The sequence below is a fragment of the Oncorhynchus keta genome, chromosome 12 (genome assembly GCF_023373465.1).
Source record: "Oncorhynchus keta strain PuntledgeMale-10-30-2019 chromosome 12, Oket_V2, whole genome shotgun sequence".
NCBI lineage: Eukaryota > Metazoa > Chordata > Actinopteri > Salmoniformes > Salmonidae > Oncorhynchus > Oncorhynchus keta.
The window spans coordinates 10,509,425-10,528,935 of NC_068432.1; the positions used below are offsets into that span (position 1 = coordinate 10,509,425).

Genomic DNA, 19,511 nt, shown 5'->3' on the forward strand with positions numbered 1-19,511 from the left:
TTTGTTATTATAGGGTATTGTGTGTAGAGTGATGAGCAAAAACATTAATTTAATCAATTTTAGAATAAGGCTGTAACGTAAAAAATGTGTAAAATGGGAAGGGGTCTAAATACTTTCCGAATGCACTGTATGTATATAATTGAGCAATTTGGCCAAACAATCTCTTGAAAACCAATCCCATTCCCCCCATCCCCCAGGCAGCCCTGGCGGTGTGGATCACGGTGCTGAGGTTCATGGGGGACCTGCCTGAACCGAAGTACCACACCGCCATCAGTGACGGCTCAGAGAAGATCCCCGTCATGACCAAGATCTACGAGACGCTGAGCAAGAGGACCTACAAGAGAGAGCTGCAGGAGCTCCAGACTGTGGAGGGAGAGGTGAGGGTGAGCTCCGAAGTGAAGCCTCCCCTAGGTACAGATTCAGGATCAGCCCCCCTCTCCTAAACATAGTTGAGACAGGGGATAGAATGTGGGTGGGAAGAGTGGGGGAGGGGGTAAAGGGAAGATAAATGAGTGAGAAGAGGAGAGAGAGTGGGGTGGGGTGGGTAGAGAAGGGATGAAAGGGAGGACGTGAGAGAATGTGGGGATGAGTAGTCAGGGGAGGTGTGCAAAAAGGTGTTTGTGATTTATTTATTTTTTCCCAAATTTGAATGTTGTGAAAAGTCTGTGCCACTTCCAGCGCGCGTTTACTGTGAACACTAAGGTTGTACTCGCTTTAAGTTACAGTTTTAACAGTGGTCAAGTAGACTACGGTGGCTATTTGATCATACTGCAGGCCTACCAGAGTGGCCTTCCATTAGAAACAATGGAGAAAATGCATCCCGTAACAATGCAGCCCATTAAATTTTAACATGGAAATAGCTGTTCTATCATTCAGCCTACAGTAGCATCCAAAGTGTGATTTTCAATATAGGCCTACATTCCATGAGGCCTGTATTGAACACAGGGCTTGACATGAACCTGTTTATCCACTTGTCCTTCAGACAAGGAGGTAACTGAAAATGTTGTTCTAATCAAATGTTATTTGTCACATGCACCGAATACAGGTGTAGACCTTACCATGAAATGCTTACTTACAAGTCCTTAACCAACAATGCAGTTCAAGAAATAGAGTCGAGGAAATATTTCTTAAATAAACTAAAGTAAAAAATAAGATAAAAAGTAACACAGTGAAATAACAATAACGAGGCTTTATATGGGGGGGGGGTACCGGTACCGAGTCAATGTGCGGGGGTACAGGTTAGTCGAGATCATTTGTACATGTAGGTAGGGGTAGAGTGATTAGCAGTCTTATGGCTTGGTGGTAGAAGCTGTTAAGAAGCCTTTTGGACCTAGACTTGGCACCCCGGTACCGCTTGCTGTGCGGTAGCAGAGAGAACAGTATATGACTTGGGTGACTGGCACCCCGGTACCGCTTGCTGTGCGGTAGCAGAGAGAACAGTATATGACTTGGGTGACTGGCACCCCGGTACCACTTGCTGTGCGGTAGCAGAGAGAACAGTATATGACTTGGGTGACTGCGATCATTTAACATGTTTTGAGCTTTCCTCTGATACCGCCTAGTATATAGGTCCTGGATGGCAGGAAGCTTGACTGTACAGGCAGTACCAGAATAATGTATATGAGGTAGATATATACTGTACATGAAGGCAGGGTAAAGTGACTAGGCATCAGGATAGAAAATAATAAGAGTAAAATAAACAACAGAGTAGCAGCAGAAAATGATTGCGTGAAAGTGTGTGTGCGTGTGCTTGTGTGTAATGTGTAGATACTGTATGTGTGTTTGTTCTTTGGTATGTGTGTATGTGAATGTGTGTGGGGTTTGTGTAGGAGTGTCAATGTAATGTGCGTGAGTGAGTGTGTATATGTTGTGTATCTAGTCTAGTGAGTGTGTGTAGAGTCAGTGCAAAATAGTTTGGGTTCCATTAATTGACTATTTAGCAGCCTGGCTATTTCACAGTCTCATGGCTAGGGAGTAGAAGCTGTCTTGGAGCCTATTGGTCCGAGAGTCAATGTTCCGGTACAGTGAACAGCCTATGGCTTGGGTGGAGTCTGGGGTCTTTGGCAATGTCTTGGGCTTTCCTACTGTACGACATCGCCTAATATAGAGGTACTGGATGGCAGGGAGCTCGGCCCCAGTGATGTACTGGGCTGTCCCCAACATCATCTGTAGCGCTTTGCGGTAAAGGGTGGTGCATTTGCCATACCAAGCGGTGATGCAGCCAGTCAAGATTTTCTCGACGGTGCAGCTGTAAAAATTGCCAAATCTTTTCAACCTCTTGGGGGTGCTGCCGTTCCCTCTTCATGACTGTGTTTGTGTGTGTGGAACATGTTAAGGCCTTAGTGATGGCAGCGTAGCCTTGTGATTAGAGTGTTGGACTGGTAACCGGAAGGTTGCGAGTTCAAACCCCCGAGCTGACAAGGTACAAATCTGTCGTTCTGCCCCTGAACAGGCAGTTAACCCACTGTTCCCAGGCCGTCATTGAAAATAAGAATGTGTTCTTAATTGACTTGCCTGGTTAAATAAAGGTAAACATTTAAAAAATAAAATAAAAATAAATAAATTGTGGACGCCAAGGAACTTGAAGATCTCGACACGCTACACAACAGCATCGATGTGGATGTGCTCGCCCCTCTTTTTTGTTGTCCTGGCACCACACTGCTTAGTCTCTGACCTCCAACCTGTAGGCTGATTCATCGTCTTCGTTGATCAGGCCTACCACCGCTGTGTCATCAGCAAACTTGATGATGGTGTTGAAGCTGTGTGCTGCCACGCAGTTGTGGGTGAACAAGGAGTACAGGAAGGGACTAAGCACACACCCCTGAGAAGCCCCTGTGTTGAGGGTCCATATAGTTGTTCAAAAATTTTGTGCAGATTACTATGATCCTGATTATATCTGACTAGCTTCTACTTGGGCTGTCAACCATCAAACCTGATACTTGTGTGTTGTTGGTAAGTAGCTACGTTTTATTTATATCTAGCTGCTCTGAGCAATGAGGGTGTATTTACAGTGGCTTGCAAAAGTATTCACCCCCTTGGCATTTTTCCTATTTTGTTGCCTTACAACCTGGAATTAAAATTGATTTTTGGGGGGTTTGTATCATTTGATTAACACAACATGCCTACCACTTTAAAGATGCAAAATATTTTTGGGGTGTGAAACAAACAAGAAACAGAACACTTGAGGTTGCATAGCTAATCACGCCCCCCAAAGGCAATACTTTGTAGAGCCACCTTTTGCAGCAATTACAGCTGAAAGTCTCTTGGGGTATGTCTCTATATGCTTGGCACATCTACACACTTGGATTTCTGCCCATTCAAGGCAAAACTGCTCCAGTTCCTTCAAGTTGGATGAGTTCCGCTGGTTTACAGCAATCGTCAAGTCATACCACAGATTTGGTCTGGGCTTTGACTAGGCCATTCCAAGACATTTAAATGTTTTCCCTTAAACCACTTGAGTGTTGGTTTAGCAGTATGCTTAGGGCCGTCGTCCTGCTGGAAGGTGAACCTCTGTCAGAGTCTCAAATCTCTGGAAGACTGAAACAGGTTTCCCTCAAGAATTTCCCTGTATTTAGCGCAGTTATTGCTTCAATGGTTTCCCAGTCCCTTGGAAAAACATCCTCAGCAATGCTGCCACCAAAATGCTTCAATGTGGGGATGTGTTCTTAATGATGACGCCAGACATGCGTTTTCCTTGGCCAAAAAGCTCAATTTTAGCCTCGTCTGACCAGTACCTACTTTATGTTTGGGGATACACCTTTTGCCATTTTTTCTTTTTCGAATGGCTTTTTTTCCCACTAAAATCTGTGGACAAAGCATGGACAGATAGCTGTGGAGCTTTGCAGCTTCTTCAGTCTTTGTCTCTTTGTTGCCTCTCTGAAATGCCCTCCTTGCCTGGTCTGTGAGTTTTGGTGGGCGGCCCTCTCTTGTCAGGTTTGTTGTTGTGCATAGCTTTCCATTTTTTAATAATGGATTTAATGGTGCTCTGTGGGATGTTTAAAGTTTCAGATATGTTTTTATAACTCAACTCTGGTCTGTACTTCTCCACAACTGTCCCTGACCTGTTTGGAGAGCTCCTTGGTCTTCATGGTGCCGCTTGCCTGGTGGTGCCCCTTGCTTGGTGGTGTTGCAGAAGAACAGGTGTGTGTAAAAGTGGGAGAACCAGATTTTGAAATCCTACTTACAAAGCATGTGTCTGTAATTATTATCATAGACACTTCAACTGTTATCTAAAACAAAAATCCAGAAAATCACATTGTATGATTGTGAATTAATTTGCATTTTATTGCTGAGATCATGTGACACTTAGATTGCACACATGTGGACTTTATTTAACTAATTATGTGACTTCTGAAGGTAATTGGTTGCATCAGATCCTATTGAGGGGCGTCATAGATAGGGGGTGAATACATATGTATGTATCCACCACTTTTCAGTTTTTATAAAGTTTTTCACTTAACCAATTTGGACTATTTTGTGTATGTCCACTACATGAAATCCAAATAAAAATCTATTTAAATTACAGGTTGCAATGCAATGAAATAGGAAAAATGCCAAGGGGGTTGAATACTTTTGCAAGGCACTGTATATGTCATATTTCAGTATTTTTTATTTGTATACATTTGCAAATATTTCAAAAAACCTGTTTTTGCAGGTTTTTGAGATTGATGGGGGACAATTAAACCATTTTTTGAAGGCTGTAACATAACAAAATGTGGAAAAATCAAGGGGTCTGATACTTTCCCCAAACCTGAATGCACTGTATTAGCAGAACACTGCTTGTACAGTATTATGTGATGGATGGTTTATTCTATATCACACTGTTACACTTTGTTTATAATATCTACAGAAGTTCAGCAATTGCAATCTTCTTATATTACTCTGTATACATTTACATTTACATTTAAGTCATTTAGCGGACGCTCTTATCCAGAGCGACTTACAAATTGGTGCATTCACCTTATGACATCCAGTGGAACAGTCACTTTACAATAGTGCATCTAAATCTTAAAGGGGGGGGGGTGAGAAGGATTACTTATCCTATCCTAGGTATTCCTTAAAGAGGTGGGGTTTCAGGTGTCTCTGGAAGGTGGTGATTGACTCCGCTGTCCTGGCGTCGTGAGGGAGTTTGTTCCACCATTGGGGGCCAGAGCAGCGAACAGTTTTGACTGGGCTGAGCGGGAACTGTACTTCCTCAGTGGTAGGGAGGCGAGCAGGCCAGAGGTGGATGAACGCAGTGCCCTTGTTTGGGTGTAGGGCCTGATCAGAGCCTGGAGGTACTGGGGTGCCGTTCCCCTCACAGCTCCGTAGGCAAGCACCATGGTCTTGTAGCGGATGCGACTTCAACTGGAAGCCAGTGGAGAGAGCGGAGGAGCGGGGTGACGTGAGAGAACTTGGGAAGGTTGAACACCAGACGGGCTGCGGCGTTCTGGATGAGTTGTAGGGGTTTAATGGCACAGGCAGGAGCCCAGCCAACAGCGAGTTGCAGTAATCCAGACGGGAGATGACAAGTGCCTGGATTAGGACCTGCACCGCTTCCTGTGTGAGGCAGGGTCGTACTCTGCGGATGTTGTAGAGCATGAACCTACAGGAACGGGCCACGCCTTGATGTTAGTTGAGAACGACAGGGTGTTGTCCAGGATCACGCCAAGGTTCTTAGCGCTCTGGGAGGAGGACACAATGGAGTTGTCAACCGTGATGGCGAGATCATGGAACGGGCAGTCCTTCCCCGGGAGGAAGAGCAGCTCCGTCTTGCCGAGGTTCAGCTTGAGGTGGTGATCCGTCATCCACACTGATATGTCTGCCAGACATGCAGAGATGCGATTCGCCACCTGGTCATCAGAAGGGGGAACGGAGAAGATGAATTGTGTGTCGTCTGCATAGCAATGATAGGAGAGACCATGTGAGGTTATGACAGAGCCAAGTGACTTGGTGTATAGCGAGAATAGGAGAGGGCCTAGAACAGAGCCCTGGGGGACACCAGTGGTGAGAGCGCGTGGTGAGGAGACAGATTCTCGCCACGCCACCTGGTAGGAGCGACCTGTCATGTAGGACGCAATCCAAGCGTGGGCCGCGCCGGAGATGCCCAACTCGGAGAGGGTGGAGAGGAGGATCTGATGGTTCACAGTATCGAAGGCAGCCGATAGGTCTAGAAGGATGAGAGCAGAGGAGAGAGTTAGCTTTAGCGGTGCGGAGCGCCTCCGTGATACAGAGAAGAGCAGTCTCAGTTGAATGACTAGTCTTGAAACCTGACTGGTTTGGATCAAGAAGGTCATTCAGAGAGAGATAGCGGGAGAGCTGGCCAAGGACGGCACGTTCAAGAGTTTTGGAGAGAAAAGAAAGAAGGGATACTGGTCTGTAGTTGTTGACATCGGAGGGATCGAGTGTAGGTTTTTTCAGAAGGGGTGCAACTCTCGCTCTCTTGAAGACGGAAGGGACGTAGCCAGCGGTATGTATGCTACTCAGTTTGAGAAGAGGGCCCTCCTGCATCTCACATCTGATTGTATTTATTGAACTCTGCCTGCTGGACCCATGGGGCAACCTCTGTCACATCCAGGATGGAGTGTCATTCACTCCACCCCTTCTGCCACCTGACTGCACATAAATCTTGCAGGGCCTAACTAAACATATCTTTCTTTAATGCAAGCCGCTACACAACACTAAACAATACATTCATTGCACTATAACGTGACAAACGGTGCCCACAAACTGTTAGGGCCTACATAAAGCTGTCCCAACAGCAGGGATATTACATCATTTATGCAGCAGCATACATTACATTTTTGGACTCACCTTGTTGTGCTGTGTTCACCTGAATAGGAAAGTGGCGTGGCGGTTGCATGACAGTTCAAAATTATTTTCCGTATTTACCCAGTTCCCAGTTGTCTTGAACTCACTGAAGTCTTAGGTTTCCCAGTTCCAAGTTTCCAGTTGTTTTGAACGTGGCAGAAGTCATGCTGGATTGACAGCATGACCAATGTATTAAAACCTTTCTGGCTCATGGCGTTATCCACTTTTTGGTGATATCCAATTGGTTGTTACGATCTCATCTCATCGCTGCAACTCCCTCACGGACTCGGCGAAGGTCGAGAGCCAAGCCACACTGCTTTTTGACACACTGCTCGCTTAACCCGGAAGCCAGCCTCACCAATGTGTCGGAGGACACTGTCAAACTGATGACCAGGGTCAGCTTGCAGCCGCCCGGCCCACCACAAGGAGTCGCTAGAGCACGATGAAACAAGGACATCCAAACCCTCCCCTAGCCCGGAGGACGCTGGGCCAATTGTGCACCGCCTCATGGGTCTCCCAGTCTCCCGCATCGAACCCAGGCTGCAGTGGCGCCTTTGTTGTGTAATGTTTATGTCCAAGTTTTTTAGCGGCTTTATTAAGGATCCGCGAAAGGAATGTAGGAGAATATAACACATTAGATCTGGTAAAAGATAATACAAAGAAAAAATCAACTGTATTGTATTTTTTTGTACCATCTTTGAAATGCAAGAGAAAGTCCATACTGGACTATTCCAGCCGGGTGCAATCTATATTTTGGCCACTAGAAGGCAGCAGTGTATGTGCAAAGTTATAAATAGATTAATCCAATGAACCATTATATTTCTATTCAAAATGTTGTATCAAGACTGCCCAAATGTGCCTAATTTGTTTATTAATAACTTTTCATGTTCAAAATTATGCACTCTCCTCAAACAGTAGCATGGTATTATTTCACTGTAATAACTACTGTAAATTGGACAGTGCAGTTAGATTAACAAGAATTTAAGCTTTCTGCCAATATCAGATATGTCTATGTCCTGGGAAATTTTCTTGTTACTTTCAACCTCATGCTAATTGCATTAGCCTACATTAGCTCAACCGTCCTGTGGAAGGGACAACGATCCCAAAGAAGTTATGATTTTTAACTGATATGTGACACATATTACTGCCAAAATAACATGCAAAACAAGTGGGGCTCTGCCCCTTAATGACGTTTCTTCACTGAATACATGATATAGACAGAAGGGACTTATTCACCCACTGAAGACAGAACCTCACCCAGAGAGCTGTGCATGTCAATGTGTTAGACAGCCAAATCCTTAGATTAGGGCAAATAGAAATACAAATACCATTCTAGCTCCCTACACCTGTAGGGATATTAGTTCTGGGATTTGTCTCCCGGGAAAGATCTAACAGCGGACTTGAGACGAGACACAACGAGCCAGCTATAGAATATTATGTTGTAGAACAGCTGAGCTGACTGAAGACCGAGGTCATTCAACTCACAGTAGTTTATATTGTTTCCACGGTAACATACACTCACAGTGGCCAGTTTATTAGGTACACCATCCCATTCACGAGAATAGATTGCTCCTACAGTCATTGAGTCACGTGGCTGTGGCTTGCTATATAAAGCAGGTAGACATTCAGTTACTGTTCGATTTAACGTTAGAATGGGAAAAACGAGTGACCTAAGTAAATTTGAGCGTCGGGATCCATTATCTAAGAAACGTCCGGCCCTCCTGGGCTTTTAATGCATAATGATTTCTCGAGTTCACCACGAATGGCGGGACAAACAAAAAACATCCAATCAGCGGCAGTCCTGAGGGCGAAAACAGCTTGTTGATGAGAGAGGTGGAAGGAGAATGGTTCCACTCCGATCAGCTAAAAACAACAAGAAGCTGCTGCTACAGTGGGCATGCGATCACAAACACTGGACAATTGAGGAGTGGAAAAACATTGCTTGGTCCGTCGAATCACAGTTCCTGTTGCTTCATGCTGATGGCAGAGTCAGGAGTTGGTGTAAGCCCAAGGTCCCATCCTGCCTGGTGTCAACAGTACAGGCTGATGGCCGTGGTGTACTGGTGTGGGGAATGTTTTCCTGTCACACGTTAAATCCCTTAATACCAATTGAGCAAAGATTGAACACCACAGTATATTTGAACATTGTTGCTGACCAAACCCAATAGAGCATCTTTGGGATAAGATGGAACGAGCTGTTCACAGCACGAATGTACCTCTGTCCAATCTGCAGCAACTGTGTGATGCCATCGCGTTAGCAAGGACCAACACCCCTGTGGAACGTTTCTGTCACCTTGTAGAATCCATGCTCACAAAAAATTCTGGCTTTTCTGGAGGCAAAGGGGGTCCAACCCGGTACTATACTGAACAAACATATAAATGCAACATGCAACAATTTAGAGTTCATATAAGGAAATCAGTCAATTGAAATGAATTCATTAGGCCTTCGTCTATGGGTTTCACATGACTGGGCAGAGTGCAGACATGGGTGGGCGCCAATCAGACAGAAATACTCCTGTGTAATGATCATGCTGTTTAATCAGCTTCTTGATATGCCACATCTGTCAGGTGGCTGGATTATCTTGGCAAAGGAGAAATGCTCACTAATAGGGATGTAAACAAATTTATGCACAACATTTTGAGAGAAATAAGGTTTTTGTGTGTATGGAACATTTCTGGGATCTTTTATTTCAGCTCATGAAACATGGGATCAACACTTTACATGTTGCGTTTATATTTACATTACGTGTATATTTACATTACGTGATGAAACGTTGAAACTAAGTTGCAAGCTACTTTCGTAGCAAGGTGCTGTAGAATGAGTTACTTATGAAACACATTCCAGGCTCTTGCTATCTTGTCATAACTGATTTGGCAGAGAAATATCAGCTAGATATGATAGCCAGCTGCAGCTATCAACAAGCTACGCTAGCTAGCTGCTGTCAGTTTGGCTAAACACAAGGTCAGGCTTTAGCCTACACATAGAACTAAATTAGCTGACCATCTTGAGATGGTGTGTCAGTCAGGAGGGGAGAAGTCCTCAACTTCAAATCTAGGTTCTATCCATATCAAAGCTAGCATAGCTTACCTCGCTGTACTCACTACTGCACTTGTTTGTTGTAATTGAATGGCAAAGACCCACATCAAACCCCACCCCAAGACGACTCTTGTTTGCCTTCAGTCATTGGCCGCTAGTATTTCATAATGAGTATTGAGGAGATGAGAAGGAGGACGTTGGTAGAATGGGTGGATTTGTTTGTGTATGTCATCCAGGACACAGACAGACTTACAGACAACATAAAGCTCAACTACACCCCTCTCTCTCCCTCTTACAGAACAGCTCCAATGAAGGTGGTGGTGGGCAAAAGAAGAACAGTGTGAGACACAAGCTGGTCTCTCTCACACTGAAGAGGAAGTCCAAGATCACTGAGGAGGTTTGTGTCTCATTATAGCTTTCATAATAATAATAGTAAAAAAACATAATCATGATAGTATATGCCAGTTAGCGTTACCGTGCTCTTACCAACTGAGCCACACAATCCCAGAAATAGTGGGTTGGACCAACATTCTTGTTGCTGCTTATGGATATTCCCATGTTAATATTTGACAGATTATATGGGTACTCTGATTTGTTATGGGGGTGTTCAGCATCTGTGGGTACCCCTGTAATCCAAACCCCCCATTGCCAACTCAGCATTTACCAATACCAATGTTCCCTGTTGGCACCGCCTCCTCTTCTCTCCTATAGGTGACCCGGCGTTTGATGGACGGTGATTACAGCCTACAGGGAAACAGCATGTTGGAGGACCGGCCCACCTCCAACCTGGAGAAGCTTCACTTCATCATCGGCAACGGCATCCTAAGGCCCGTCCTCAGGTGACCTACGACCCTTTGACTTATTCTACCAATTACTCAGAAATACTTTTTCTCTGCATTCTTAATCTGTTCTTTCCATGCCTCCCCTCCTTCATTGATGATCTGAGCTTCCACCATAGTGCTTGGATGTTGGTCACCACCTTAAGTGCAACCTCAACAAAATGGAGCTGCTCTTCTTCCCGGGGAAGTCCTGCCCGCTCTGAGACCTTTCCATCACAGTTGATAACTCCACGGTGCCCCTTGGCGTGACCCTGGACAACACCCTGTCGTTCTCTGCATAAATCAAAGCAGATACTCGCTCCTGCAGGTTCATGCTCTACAACATCCATGCACTTGTCATCTCCCTTCTAGACTAATGCAACTCTCTGTTGACTCCCCGCTTGTGCCATAAACCCGCTGCAACTTATCCAGAATGCCGCATCCCACCTGTTTAACCCATGTCACCTGGCTCCTTCCCACACTCCACTGGCTTCGATTCGAAGCTCGCATCATCTTCAAGACCCTGGTGCTTGCCTACGGACCAACAACAGAACTGCCCCTCCCTACCTTCAGGCTATGCTCAAACCCTACACCCCAACCCGAACACTCCGTTCTGCCACCTCTGGTCACTTGGCCCTCCCACCGCTACAGGAAGGCAGCTCCCACTCAGCCCAGTCAAAGCTCTTCTCTGTTCTGGTACCCCAATGTTCAGGACAGCGGAATCCCTGCCCATCTTCCGAAAATGTTTGAAACACTACCTCTTTAAAGAGTACACTATCTTAAATAACTCCCACCAAGTTTTTTGCAAGTATCACAGACTTAGCTGATAAATACTTTGTTGAGGGAAAATGTACTACAATTGTCATATGTTATTGTCTCACCTAGCTACAGTATTTTAAGATGAAGGCACTAATTGTTAGTCGCTCTGGATAAGAGCATCTGCTAAATTACGTAAATGTAATTGTTTGCACCTGTCACAAAGAAATGATTAAGTAATATATTGGACGTGTATTCTAAGTGGTATGCTAGTTTGAATATGGGGTCCCCTAACCATCACTGTTATTGGCTGGCTGTTGTGTCTATTACCAGGGATGAGATCTACTGTCAGATCTGTAAGCAGCTGACCCAGAACCCATCTAAGAGTAGCCATGCACGTGGCTGGATCCTGCTCTCTCTCTGCGCTGGCTGCTTCGCTCCCTCTGAGAAGTTTGTCAAAGTAAGACCCTCGTGTTTTTGATAACACACACACAGCGTATATACATACACATGTATGCATATATGGGTGCGAACACACACACACACACATACACCTCTCGTTTGTCTTGGTCTACTCCTGATGAATTGAAAGTGGATACGCTGAATGTGCCCTAGGATGTCTCATTGGTCTTTAACCCCTGAGACCCCCCCTCTCCCTCCGTCAGTATTTGCGTACGTTCATGATCAGTGGTCCGCCAGGCTACGCTCCATACTGCGAGGAGAGGTTGAGGAGGACCTTTGTGAACTGCACCAGGACCCAGCCACCATCTTGGCTCGAGCTGCAGGTACGCACAGATCTAGGATCAGTGAATCATGGGGGAAGTTCTGAACCGTATTATTAGGTGGAATATGCTAAATTGAGATCAGTGTCCAATTGTCATACTTAAAGTAAAGATACCTTAATATAAAATTACTCAAGTAAAAGTGAACGTTAGCCAGTAAAATACTACTTGAGTAAAAAAGTATTTGGTTTTCAAAAGTAAATGTTATTGCTAAAATATACTTAAGTACCCAAAGTAGAAGTATAAATCATTTCAAATACCTTATATTAAGCAAACCAGACGGCACAATGTTCTTGTTTTTAAAATTTGCGGATAGCCAGGAGCACACTCCAACACTCAGACATCATTTACAAACAAAGCATTTGTGTTTATTGAGTCCGCCAGATCAGATGCAGTAAGGATGACCAGGGATTTTCTCTTTAAGTGCTTGAATTAGACCATTATCCTGTCCTGCTAAGCATTCAAAAGGTAATGAGTACTTTTGGGTGTCAGGGAAATGTATGGAGTAGAAAGTACATTGTTTGCTTTAGGAATGTAGTGGAGTAAAAGTAATCAAAAATATAAATAGTAAAGTACAGATACCCCCCAAAAATACTTAATTAAGTACGCTCAACTATTTTTACTTAAGTATTTTACACCACTGCAAATAAATTGCCACCCTTGCACTTAAATTATTTCCTATTTCCTCAAAAATGTGTTGAAATTTAAATTCAACTTTTGGTCACCACACCTTGTTATGCGATTTTCTGCATTGCAGAACCAATACAATTTTTGTTACCTAAGTATAGCATTTTAATTTAGAAAATAAAGACAAATGGCATAGATAAAATGATTTGCACCCCGGAGCTAGGACTTGGTAGCACAGCCTTTGGCCAAGTTTGCTGCTGACAAACACCGACTTTTCAGCAGCAACCTGCTCTAATTCTTCAATGTTTGAGGGGTGCCCTCCGCCAACTGCTGTGCTCAGATCTCTCCATAGGTTTTTAGATATGATTCAGATCTGGACTCTACGCTGGCCATTCCAGAACAGTTCAGCATCGCATCTTGAACCATTCCTGGGTGCTTTTTGATGTGCTGCTGGAAGACACACAACATTCAATGGAGACCCAGTTTTTGGATGCTGGGTTGAACATTCGACACCTGATAATCTTCTGATTTCATGATGCCTTGGACGTGTTCAAGGCCCCCAGTACCAGAGGCAGCAAATCAATCTCACAGCATTCTCAAACCTCCCACGTCTTTGATTGTAGGGAGGGTGTTATTATCATTCGGTTTGCTGCTGAAGAGTGGGACAAATTGTCAGTAGTAACATGCAGCAAGCTTATTGATGGCTACAAGATGCATTTGTTGGCAGTTGTATTGGCCAAATGCGGTGCAGCTAAGTACCGGGGTGAAAATCAATTTGTCTATGCCGTTTGTCTTTATTTTCTACATGAAAATTGTAAACTTAAGTTAACAAATATATAATTGGTTCTGCAATGTTGAAAAGTGACGCAGCGTTTTAAGGCACTGCATCTCAGTGCTAGAGCCATCACTACACGCACCCTGGTTTGAATCCAGGCTGTATCACAACCGGCCGTGTTTGGGAGTCCCATAGGGCGGCACATAATTGGCTCAGCGTCGTCTGGGTTTGGCCGGTGTAGGCCATCATCGTAAATAACCATTTGTTCTTAACTGACTTGCCTAGTTAAAAAAAGGTTAAATTCAATAAAACATCATATCAATTTAAACCAAATGATGTAAAAATGTAGAATTATTTAAGAAAAGTGCCCATATTTTTACTATCTGGTTTTAGACATTCAAGCGTAGCCTGGAGTAATTTTTTAATAAAAAATAATCCCCCCCCCCCCAGGCCACTAAGTCGAAGAAACCCATCATGTTGCCAGTGACCTTCATGGATGGCACCACTAAGACCCTGCTGACTGACTCAGCCACCACAGCCAACGAGCTGTGTAATTCCCTGGCCGACAAGATCAGCCTCCAAGACCGCTTCGGTTTCTCCCTCTTCATCGCCCTGTTTGACAAGGTACTGGACTGGACCTCACTCGCTTCATCTGAGCGAGAGACTTGTGTCGATGTGCACACACACACACGCATGTATACAAGCAGGGACACACTCACTCTTGCTTACTCAATAACTCACTCAAGCTTACGGTCTCACAAACTTGTTTGAGAAGCTATCGAGTCCATGTTTATTAACAATGTTGAATGTCCATTCTTTCCCCTCTCCCCCCAGGTATCCTCATTGGGCAGCGGCAGCGACCATGTGATGGATGCCGTGTCGCAGTGCGAGCAGTATGCCAAGGAGCAGGGTGCCCAGGAGAGGAATGCTCCCTGGCGCCTTTTCTTCAGGAAGGAGATCTTCACGCCCTGGCACAATCCTGGCGATGACAGTGTGGCCACCAACCTCATCTACCAGCAGACTGTCCGGGGAGTCAAGTTCGGCGAGTACCGCTGCGAGAGGGTGAGTGTGGAATGAGGGCATAGGGATGAAGGCATGTATGAGGAGGGAGGTTAGAGGTGAGAGATTTGGGGAATTGCTCTTTGATTGTGTCTTTTTCACTCTTCCTTGCTCTTTTACAGGTTGATGAATGATGTGAGATGGCGTTTTTATGTTGAATTTAGTTCATGCTGATGAGCTGAAATAAAAGATCCCAGAAATGTTCCATATGCACAAAACGTATATTCCCCTTAATTCTGTATACACATTTGTTTTCATCCCTGTTAGTGAGCATTTCTCATTTGCCAAGATAATCCATCCACCTGAGGTGTGGCATATTAAGAAGCTGATTAAACAGCAGGATCATTACATAGGTGCACCTTGTGCTGGGGACAATAAAAGGCCATACTAAAATGTGCAGTTTTGTAACACAACACACTACCACAGATAGTTTTTTTAAACTAGAATTTTTAATTAATTTCTCTGTCATAAACCTCCTCCAACAACCTTTTAGAGAATTTGGCAGTACGCCCAACTGGTCTCACAACCGCAGACCGTGTATAACCACGCCAGCCCAAGACCTCGACATCTGGCTTCTTCACCTGCGGGATTGTCTGAGACCAGCCATCCAGACAGCTGATGAAACTGTGGGCTTGCACAACCAAAGGATTTCTGCACAAACTGTCAGAAACCGTCTGACAGTGCTCGTCATCCTCACCAGGGTCTTGACCTGACTGCAGTTCGGCGTCGTAACCGACTTCAGGGGGCAAATGCTCACCTTCGATGACCACTGGCACGCTGGAGAAGTGTGCTCTTCACGGATGAATTCCGGTTTCATCTGTATCGGGCAGATGGCAGATAGCATGTATGCCGTCGTGGGGGCAAGTGGTATGCTGATGTCAACGTTGTGAACACAGTGCCCCATGGTGGCGGTGGTGTTATGGTATGGGCAGGCATAAGCTACAGACAACAAACACAATTGCATTCCATTGATGGCAATTTGAATGCACGATAGCCTGAGACCCATTGTCGTGCCAGTCATCTTCTGCCATCACCTCATATTTCAGCATGATAATGCACGGCCCCATGTCGCAAAGGTTCTGACTGGTTTTCTGATCCACGCTCCTACTTTTTTATTTTTTAAGGTGTCTGTGACCAACATATACATTTCTGTATTCCCAGTCATGTGAAATCCACAGATTAGGGCCTAATGAATTTATTTCAATTGACTAATTTCCTTATATGAACTGCATCTTTGAAATTTTGCATGTTATCTTTTTATTTTTGTTCAGTGTATATGTGAATGCACATTCATGCCTAATGTTTTTTTTTGTAAAATATGAAAGTGTTAAAGCTTCCCCTTATCTCTCACTCCATATATCCACTCACTCTCTCTTAATCTCCCTCTCTTGTTCAGGACGAGGATCTGGCGGAGTTGGCGTCTCAGCAGTACTACGTAGAATATGGCTCAGAGATCCTCCAAGAGCGCCTCCTCAACCTTATCCCCTCCTACATCCCTGACCGTGAAATCAGCTCAGCCAAGACCACTGAAAAGTGGGCCCAGCTAGTTGTCTCCTCCCACAAAAAGGTAGGTGTCCCCCAAGGGTCAGTCTCAGTGCCCTTCACTTTCTGACCCCAAATCTGTTTCTCGTGCTCTTACAACAGGATTTGTCCTTTGAACTATTTGTCGCTATAGTCAGGGATGTCGTGGGTAAACACATGTAAGCACTTTTTCCACTGCTTATGCTTTAGTGAATAGCGTTTAAGCGTCTACTACGCCAAATTATTGTTTTCTGAATTAGCATATCTTAATCGTCGCCATCATATCAATCAGCGTTCAGTGTTTACCCACCTTTGTTTTTACCGCTACAACTTGACTATATTGTCCTACATTCACACACCCAGTTTTCAAACAGTCTCTCTAACCCCTCCTCTGCCCCAGGGAGTTTACACTCAGAAGAGGTTGGACAATCAGAAGGTGAAAGAGGACGTGGTTGACTTTGCTCGTTTCAAGTGGCCTTTACTCTTCTCACGCTTCTACGAGGCCTTCAAGTTTTCAGGTAAGTCTACTGTTGATATTTATGGGAGTTTTGGCCAATTTAATACAAGGGATGTAACACTAATGATATTTCTGAGAAAGACCTGTATCGTATCTATAATATCATGACTAAACGTAGGTTGAAATGACCTCTAAGTAAACTTTGAACCCCTCAGGACCCAGCCTGCCTAAGAATGATGTCATTGTAGCAGTGAACTGGACCGGGGTCTACTTTGTGGATGAGCAGGAGCAGGTCCTTTTGGAACTCTCTTTCCCAGAGATCACTGCTGTGTCCAGTAGCAGGTAATGCTGCTACTATTCCTGTCTCTCAATAGACTGTAGTCATTATTCGTCAATGATAATTAGATATGTTTTCATTCAGTTGGTTGGGGGGGAGGGGTAATGCAAATAGTCTGGGTAGCCATTTGACTAGATGTTTAGGAGTCTTATGGCTTGGGGGTAGAAGCAGTTTAGAAGCTTCTTGGACCTAGACTTGGAGCTCCGGTACCGCTTGATGTGTGGTAGCAGAGAGAACATTCTATGACTAGGGTGGCTGGAGTCTTTGACAATTTTTAGGGCTTTCCTCTGACACCACCTGGTATAGAAGTCCTGGATGGCAGGAGGCTTGGCCCCAGTGATGTCCTGGGCTGTTCGCACTACCCTCTGAGGTGCCTTACGGTCGAATGCTGAGCAGTTTCCATACCAGTCAGTGATGCAACCAGTCAGGATGCTCTCGATGGTGCAGCTGTAGAACCTTTTGAGGATCTGAGGACCCATGCCAAATAATTTCATTCTCCTGATGGGGAATAGGTTTTGTCGTGCCCGCTTCACAATTGTCATGGTGTGCTTGGACCATGTTAGATTGTTGGTGATGTAGACACCAAGGAACTTGAAGCTCTCAACCTGCTCCACTGCAGCCCCGTCGATGAGAATGGGGGCGTGCACTGTCCTCTTTTTCCTGTAGTCCACAATCATCTCCTTTGTCTTGATCACATTGAGGGAGAGGTTGTTGTCCTGGCACCACACGGCCAGGTCTCTGACCTCCTCCCTATAGGCTGTCTCGTTGTTGTCGGTGATCGGACCTACCACTGTTGTGTCATTGGCAAATTTAATGATGGTGTTGGAGTCGTGCCTGGACGTGCAGTCATGAGTGAACAGGGAGTACAGGAGGGGGCTGAGCACACAACCCTGAGGGACCCTGTGATGAGGATCAGGGTTGGTGGATGTGTTGTTACCTACCCTGCCCGTCAGGAATTCCAGGATCCAGTTGCAGAGGGAGGTGTTTAGTCCCAGGGTCCTTAGCTTAGTGATGAGCTTTGAGGGCACTATGGTGTTGAACGCTGAGCTGTAGTCTATGAATAGCATTCTCACATAGGTGTTCCTTTTGTCCAGGTGGGAAAGTGCAGTGTGGACTGCATCATCTGTGGATCTGTTGGGGCGGTATGCAAATTGGAGTGGGTCTAGGGTTTCTGGGATGATGGTGTTGATGTGAGCCATGACCAGCCATTCAAAGCGCTTCATGGCTACAGACGTGAGTGCTACGGGGCGGTAGTCATTTAGGCAGGTTACCTTGGTGTTCTTGGGCAGAGGCACTATGGTGGTCTGCTTGAAACATGTTGCTATTACAGACTCAGTTAGGAACAGGTTGAAAATGTCAGTGAAGACACTTGCTAGTTGGTCAGTGCATGCTCGCAGTAATATTTGTAATGATAAGAAATATGTATTTTTTTCAGTTGTAATATACAAAGCTTATGATTTTATACAACAAACTAAAATATGGAAAAATAGTATTTTCACATGTTTAGACCCATATAAAATATAAGTACAACAATATTATACTCTGTATCATTGTTTTGATATTGTAAGAATAATTTCCCTTTACAGAGGAGGTAAGCTCCAGGGCCAGAGCTTCTCGCTGGCCATCATCAAAGGAGACGAGTACACGTTCACCTCCAACAATGCAGAGGACATCTGTGAGCTTATTGTGACCTTTTTGGAAGGCCTCAGGAAGAGGTCAAAGTTTGTGGTGGCGCTGCTGGACTGCCCCAACCCCGGTAAGTAACCTACTATCAAAGGAGACGTTATTTGCCTGTACGTTATTTACTTATTAGGTTTATTACCCAGGGGCAATGCACATTGATCAACATTGGAAACACTTTTTAAGAACAGGTCATGATTTTCAAAGCAAACAAGGGAAAGTATGGTAAATTACTATGGTTTTATTGGTGTTTTCTTGTACAGAGGCATGTTTTTCAGCACCACCACACATGACTTTCCCTGCCAGGGGACAATAAAGTTATTTGATTGGAATTTCCATTGTATTGAATGTTGTGTTCCCTTAGCGGGCGGCGAGGACTCCACCTTCCTCAGTTTTTCCAAGGGCGACCTGATCCTATTGGACGAGCACTGTGGCGAGCAGGTCATGACCTCGGGGTGGGCTCACGGGGTCAACGACAGGACCAAGCAGCAGGGGGACTTTCCGGCCGACTGCGTCTACGTCCTTCCCACCGTCACCCGGCCGCAGTATGACATCGTGGTGAGTGACCTCATGACTAGGGTTGCATCATTTTGGAAATCTATGGAAACTTGGGGGATTTATACCGCAATATGACGTTGTAGTGATTATGACCTCAGGAATTGCCAAGCTCCATACGACCTTTACAGCTCCTATTCTGTAGTTTCTCTTTTACTGAAGTTTTTCTTTCTCTCTCTTTTCCTCTCTGCTCCCTCCATCTCTCTTTCTTCTGCTCCCTCTCCTCTCCATCTCTCGTCCCTTTTTTCTCCATCTCATTCTTCCTCTCTCTTTTGCTCCCTTCCCTCTGCATCTCTCTCCCCCCTCTCTCTCTTTGCT

The 19,511-nt window shown here is 44.9% G+C and overlaps 2 protein-coding genes across 2 annotated transcripts in view; one reads left to right on the plus strand and one right to left on the minus strand.

The window, feature by feature from the left end:
• LOC118390955 (glycerophosphodiester phosphodiesterase domain-containing protein 5-like) overlaps window positions 1-19,511 on the minus strand; it is a 248,573-nt gene that overhangs the window by 191,753 nt on the left and 37,309 nt on the right. The window lies entirely within an intron of this gene.
• LOC118391763 (unconventional myosin-VIIa-like) overlaps window positions 1-19,511 on the plus strand; it is an 83,881-nt gene that overhangs the window by 47,652 nt on the left and 16,718 nt on the right. Inside the window, exons 25-36 of the mRNA XM_052457716.1 lie at window positions 198-377; window positions 10,125-10,223; window positions 10,538-10,665; window positions 11,734-11,860; window positions 12,066-12,185; window positions 14,035-14,208; window positions 14,419-14,646; window positions 16,040-16,210; window positions 16,565-16,682; window positions 16,837-16,963; window positions 18,545-18,714; window positions 19,003-19,196. Coding sequence (XP_052313676.1) covers window positions 198-377; window positions 10,125-10,223; window positions 10,538-10,665; window positions 11,734-11,860; window positions 12,066-12,185; window positions 14,035-14,208; window positions 14,419-14,646; window positions 16,040-16,210; window positions 16,565-16,682; window positions 16,837-16,963; window positions 18,545-18,714; window positions 19,003-19,196 — 1,836 coding nt within the window. The remainder of the gene's footprint in view (window positions 1-197; window positions 378-10,124; window positions 10,224-10,537; window positions 10,666-11,733; window positions 11,861-12,065; window positions 12,186-14,034; window positions 14,209-14,418; window positions 14,647-16,039; window positions 16,211-16,564; window positions 16,683-16,836; window positions 16,964-18,544; window positions 18,715-19,002; window positions 19,197-19,511) is intronic.